At 41.2% G+C, this 6545-nt stretch overlaps 1 protein-coding gene across 1 annotated transcript; it reads right to left on the bottom strand.

Annotated features, from left to right (window-relative positions):
* Positions 1–2960: 2960 nt before the first annotated feature.
* LOC148031384 (7-deoxyloganetin glucosyltransferase-like) lies at positions 2961–5064 on the bottom strand. Its single transcript, XM_087685741.1, has 2 exons — positions 4302–5064; positions 2961–4192 (listed from the first exon to the last, which is right to left on the bottom strand). The coding sequence occupies exons 1-2, from the start codon at positions 4831–4833 to the stop codon at positions 3186–3188; spliced, it is 1539 nt and encodes a 512-aa protein (XP_087541867.1). The 5' UTR covers positions 4834–5064; the 3' UTR covers positions 2961–3185.
* Positions 5065–6545: the final 1481 nt, after the last annotated feature.

Here is a 6545-nt window from a genome sequence, read left to right as displayed (position 1 = left end):
ACTACTACTACTACTACTACTACTACTACTACTACTATTACAAACAAAAAAGGAAGAAATTAAAGAACATGATCTCACCCTCTCTTTGTTTTTTATTCATTCATTCTCCTCTCTCCCTCTCTCTCTCTCTCTCTTTCTCTTTTTCTCTATTATGTTTACTGTTTTTTCCCTCTCTCTCTCTTGTTTCTTCTTTCTTTTTCTCTCTTTCTCTCTCTTTCTCATTTTCTCTCTTGCTCTCTCAATATACATGATTTTTAACCAAAATAAGCAAAAGAAAAGGAGAAAAAAAACAAAGCAAGAGGGAACAATGCACTCACCGCAAAGGCCGGAGAATGGATTCGGAGACTCCTCTTCACAACGACGGCTCCTCTTCGCCCTCTATACACTTTCTCCTCTTCTTCGCAAATAGTAGCGATAAGAAGCTCTCATTCTCTCTCTTTCTATCTTTCTCTCCATCTCCCTCTCAAACGCAAGATGTAGTTCGCTCTCCCTTTCACTCTCTTTCGTTCATTCGTGCAAAATGATGCGCTCGGGTTTCGGCCCGCTTTTTTTTTGCCTGAGTACCATCGCTATTTGTGTCGCAAATAGCGACGGCGCTAATTTGCATCGGAGATGGCCATCGCTATACTCTTGTATCCTTGTAGTGAGAGCATTTGATTTGGAGTTATAGTGTTCAAGTTATAACAAATCCAAAGATTTGACGATGTGTCCCAAACTTATGGAAATTTTTCATATTCCCTAATATGGTGTTTGGTGATATTAACACAAGATCTGATATGGTATTTTTAGACTCTGATTGTGTTCAAATTCTTAAGAATAAAGTGAGAGAAGTAAATCACTCGATTCTTCTTGCTCGGATGAGGTATAGTATACTAAAATTTATTTTTACTCACTATATTTTTCTAGCAATAGACTTTCATGTTCGTGCTTACTATCTCCATTCCTTTGCTAGGCGTGTAATGCATGAGCTCCACAACAAAAGACTGAGACTCTTGATCCATCTATCTGATATTATATGAGGAGTGAGTTTGATGTAAGTGCACTTGACCATTGGTTCAATTCAATTGACTTTGAATCTTTGGAGCTTATTTTAATTTCATACAATGAAAAGTGAGTAATTTGATATTTTGTTAGATTTTATGAAATCTTGTTTTGCTAGATTATTGAAATATTTTTGTTTTCAGTTTTCATTGAAGCCTAATTGGAATAGACTATGTGGAGAGGCAATGTTTCCTCATCAATTCTATAAAAGAAAGCCATGATAATGTCAAGTTGTAAATTATATAATCTAAGATCTCCTTGATATTTTGATCTTTTTGTTGCAGGAACTTTAAATATTTTGATCTTTCTTTTGTAATAACTCTAAATCTTAATATCCTTTGAATACACGTTATATAGATGATTTCTTAGAGTGGACTTCTCGGGGTATTCTCTAAGGTGATATCTAGGCGGGATGAGCCTATTATAGGGTAAGTTATATATTTTGAATGTTGTTCTTTGTAAAAGCTGGCTATTGTTCCAAATGATGATCCATGTGTAAGGACATTGCAATCAACAAAATAAAGTAAAACTACAAAACTTGTTTATGATAGTTTTTAGAATAAATTATCTTAGTATATTCCAACCATATTAATTAAGACCTTACAGCAACTTGTCTATATTGCATTGTTGCAAGTAAGTCAGAAGGCATGGAAGGCCCTTTTTCTAGCACTTCAATCAATCTTTTTACAACTCTGTACCAAAAAGGAAATGTTATCTGTTATAAGGCCTTAAAATGACCCTTTTTACTCAACTTGCATATTTTTTTTATAATTGCAATTAGAAAACCATTTTTGTAAATATAAACTTGTAAATTTTACTAAATATAATACTCTTTCTTTCGAATTTATGTAGTATGTTATATGTTCTATAAGATGGACTCCCCCCCCCCCCCCAAGGAGAACACACTATTCCCATTCCTATTTCCACTTGGACATGGTGCATATGATAGTAACATATATCTTAGTGAATACATGAAGATATGCATGTAAACACTATTCTATGTCAATCAGTACGAGTAGTACTTACTTACAAAGAGACATTGTCAATTATGAGGCAACAAACAAGAATATTTGCAATGAGAAAATGGTCAAGCATATTGTTCGCTATAGCATACTTGCATCAATATTAGGGTCCCTTTCTTGGTACTGTTGTAACTTGAAGTACCTTATCACAATGGTGGACATGTGGAGTTGCCTCACTTTTTTTTAACATTCATTGCAAATGAGGCGACTAGTACAAGGCGTGTTAAGATCAATATATTGGAAGCCAATGCAAAGCAGTTCAATCTAGAATTTTCATGGAAGGATTGGCCTATTGAGCACGCTATCCTATTTTACACAAGGTTCCACCTGTTTTTCAATTAATACATCATTGGAAAAGTTGCTTGTTTAGGCGGTATCCAGCATCACGTGAATACATATGAGATTCAATTCAAGGGATCATTGTATGCATATATCATCCTATGGTTGTATAAAGCAAGCATTGACAATACAATAAATGAGATTTGCACATATATTCCATCAGATGATGATGTGATCAATGCAATTTGGCACAAAAACTAAGAGCCCTTGTCTTGAAAAAACAACATTATAAATGTTGTCGCATTTGATATATAACTAGTAATAGCAATAATGTAATTACTATACTATAGGTTACAACAACCTATATAGACACCCAAGGAGGAGATGAAAAATAATCACTTTTTGAAGAGAAGAAACTTCATTTAACATAGCAATATATTGTACATGATCTATTCCATGCTTCTAATAGCTAAACAAATAAGTACAACTCATCTACTTTGTAATTGTTTCATACCTTACTTGAAAATTTCAAGTACATTCATCGTCACTTGAATTGCAAATATTTGATAGCTTTCAAGATAATTGCTAATTTTTCAATATCAATTTAAAAAATGCCATACCTTAACTTGATGCTAGTTGTTTTTCATAGACGACCCACAATTCCAAAAGATTGTCTTATGTTCAGCTTCTCCAAACCGATCAGAATCGACCACATGGCTACATGTGTCAACCTAGTTTTAATACCATAGAAAATAGTCTATTCTATGTAAATGTTCCTTTATGAAATATATACGGCGTATCGTCTCAACTCGACGTATAAGATTAGAATGACCTCTCATTATCTTAATGAGTACAGAGCATGATACCGTCAATGACCTTGTTAAGGTTGTGAAAGGACTCAGCGACAGCATTGTGGAGTGCTTGTCGCATAAGGCTGCAACGTTGGCGCAGCGCAACGCTCTGCACCAGCATCAGCGAGGTCACGTGGCTAGCGACGCCATGGGACGTGGCACGCCCATCGATGCCGCTGCGCGGGAGCTCCCGGCCGACGTGCCACACATGCTCCATCATGCGGCAGTTCATGTGCTGCTCGGCAAAGAGCGGGAAGCCGAGCATGGGGACGCCGGCCCACATAGCCTCCAGCACCGAGTTCCAGCCGCAGTGGGTGAGGAAGCCCCCCACGGCCGGATGGGCCAGCACCTGCTTCTGCGGGATCCACGGCACCATGAGGCCTCCGGGGGTCCTATCGATGATCCGCGTCACCTCTGCCGTGACGGCGTCGACTGGTTCCGATTCGTCCCCCGTTTTGTCGATCAGGTCGGGTCTGAAGGCCCATATGAAAGGCAGCTTGCTGGCCTGGAGACCCAGGGCAAACTCTGTGGCTTGCTGTGGCTGGAGAGTGGCGATGCTGCCGAAGGAGACGTACAGGACGGATGCTTCAGGCCTGCCGTCCAACCACTTCCTCCATGTCTCGTCTTCTTGCCAGAGATTGGCGTCATTCGTGGTCGTAGTATGCGATCCATTCTCATCCGACTGCAGATGAAGGTGTGATTGGTAATCCGGATCCAAGAAGAAGAGGGGGCCTATTGGTGTCACGGGCACTGACACAGTGCCGCGCGCGGCAAATTCCTCCACTTCCACATCCAGACCTTTGAGGGTGTTCAGGAGCACAGGACAGCCTGCGTCTCGCAGGCACGTCATCCGGCCGGCGATCATTTGGAAGACGGGGTCGTTGAGCACGTCTTCCACGAGGAAGAAGGTGGGCAGGTCCTTGAGGCGAAAGACAGGCGCGACGCCGGGGATGGACGCGATGGCATCGGTGTTGCTCTCGAGGGCGGGGGCACTAACATCTGTCAATTACCGTTTAGAATCCACGAAATTATAAGTAGAATCAATATGTCAACCACGAGTGCTTTAGCTAATAAGTGTGGAGCAGTAAGCTGTCAGTGTCCTGCGTACCTTGGATGGGTAAAATGCCCTGAGAGACGAAGAGGGGTATCTGGCAGTAGACGGCATAACAGGAGACGCCGGAGGTCCACAAGGCGGCGGCGGGTATGCCCAGCTCGGAGGCCACTGGATGCGCCCAAGACAGCAGAACATCGAAGATGATGAAGGAGACAGGTGGTGCTGAATGAATGTTGTTATTGAGCTCGCGGACGAGACGAGAGAAGGGAGCCGCCAGGTTGCGATCGTACGCCAGGATGCGTTGCACCACGTCGTGGGCGTGAGGGGGCAACCCATCGGAAATGCTGCGGAGAGTTATGTTGCTGTGCAGCTGCCGCATCGATTTCTTCAGGCGCTCGATGTGGGAGTCCGTGTTGACGAAGGTGATCCGGGCGCCCCTCGCGGCCAGCAGCTTGCAGAGCTGCATCATTGGCTTGATGTGGCCTTGCATCGGATAAGGTAAGCACACCACATGCGGTTTTCCATGATCGACACCTCCAGCTGCTGCGACACCACTCGCCTTCTCCTGCTGCTGCTGCGGCAGCATCTTTTCCCCTTCGATGAAACAAATTATCAAAGCACTACCCTACGAGAGGAAAGCCTTTCCGCTGCTGCTGGCCTCACGTTCAAATCAAAGTTCTAAATTCTGTAACGAAAGTAACGGGCTTCTGTAGCGGACTTTTCCTCCCACGTTCTGTGAATGAATTCCACAATCCGTCGGTGTCATTGACGTCTTCTCCATTCATGATAAGGTTGGGTTGAGACGCAGGGAGCAGCAGTGTAAACTACTATGATCAACCTTCCCGTCTCTTTTGTGTGAACACTAAAGCTGGAGGCACAATGTGTTACGAGAAGGTAAAGAGAGGTTTTTCCTTAGTGTCAAGGCTCTTCCGAGGGCAAGGGATTGGAGGGCAAGGGATCGGTAGAAAGAGGGTAGGTCCGATAGAAAGGGAAGGGAAGTCTCAACCATTTAGGAGACGCGACACCAAAAGCACGCCCCTTTGATATATCTCTCTCGCCACTCGTCTGAACCTAGCCTAAGTTATACCTATACGGAACCAATACCAGGACTGCCCGATGAATCAGTCGGCCGACGCACATTACCAGTCGGTTGTGACTCATGACTTTGTCACTTTACATGCAAGTTACCCACCTAACTGTAAGGGCTTTATAGTTATACCGCGGCGTTGCTATCTACCAAAAACACATATATATGGAGTAGTAGTGATTATGAACCCTACTTGGTTTTCACTTTACATGTGATTCCCTATACCCAATGGTGAACCTTCATATGTGCAGCATCACAAAGGTGTAGACTTCGGATGTGTCTATGTTGTATCGTTTGTTTAATTGAAAGATGACCATCCCATAGCTTATGAATCCAAGAAGTTCATAGATACAAAAATCTGATAGAGCACAGACGAGAAGAAGATGCTAGCAATGATTCACTGCCTTAGAAAATGGAAGTGTTATGTTCAAGATAAACACACAATGGTCTTCACAGACAGCATATCACTCAAATACTTCTAGTCCCAGCCAAAGTTGTTTGCCAAACAAGCCCGATGATTTGACTTCCTCATCGAATTCGACTTGAAGATCAAACACAAGCCAGGCTCCACCAACAAAATAGCAGATGCTCTAAGTCGCAAGATCGATTTGAAAGCCGTAATTAGTGTGGTCAATAGCAACTTCCTTGAGTTAGTGAAAGAGGCTTTAAAACATAACCAAGAAATGCACAAGATTATAGAAGAAGTGAGAGTTGATAGAACACCTCATGAAATGTATACCCTTAAGGAGGGCATTTTGTTTATAGGTGAGTGTAATATTTCCATGCAATTAAAAGTTATTTGGTTAGTTCGAAAGTTAGTTAGTTAATTAATAAGTTAGTAAGGTTACTAACTAAAGACTAACTAAGGTAAAAGCTAACTAACATTAATAATTAATAATTTTTATTTAATTAAAATATTTTATTTAAAAAATTGAGAGTCGTAAATCCGATATTTTTCTCGAATTGACAAGAATCGTAGCCATCATTCACGTAAGTTACAATGTGAACGAGACTTATGAGCTATATTAATCACTAGTATTAATGTGTATAGTTTGGATAATCTAAAAATATTAGATTTGGGCAAAACTAGTATATTTTAGATATTATTCTTGAAAAAAGATATGAAGACTTTTAGAACTGGATATCATTTAAAAAAAAAGACAAGTGATGGTTTAGTTAGTTTTGGAGATTTTATCAAAAAATAAAAAATA

The sequence above is a fragment of the Lygodium microphyllum genome, chromosome 9 (assembly GCF_053477565.2).
Source record: "Lygodium microphyllum isolate KBCC chromosome 9, Lygodium_microphyllum_v1.1.10, whole genome shotgun sequence".
Lineage (NCBI taxonomy): Eukaryota > Viridiplantae > Streptophyta > Polypodiopsida > Schizaeales > Lygodiaceae > Lygodium > Lygodium microphyllum.
This window is presented reverse-complemented; position numbering and strand designations above follow the sequence as displayed.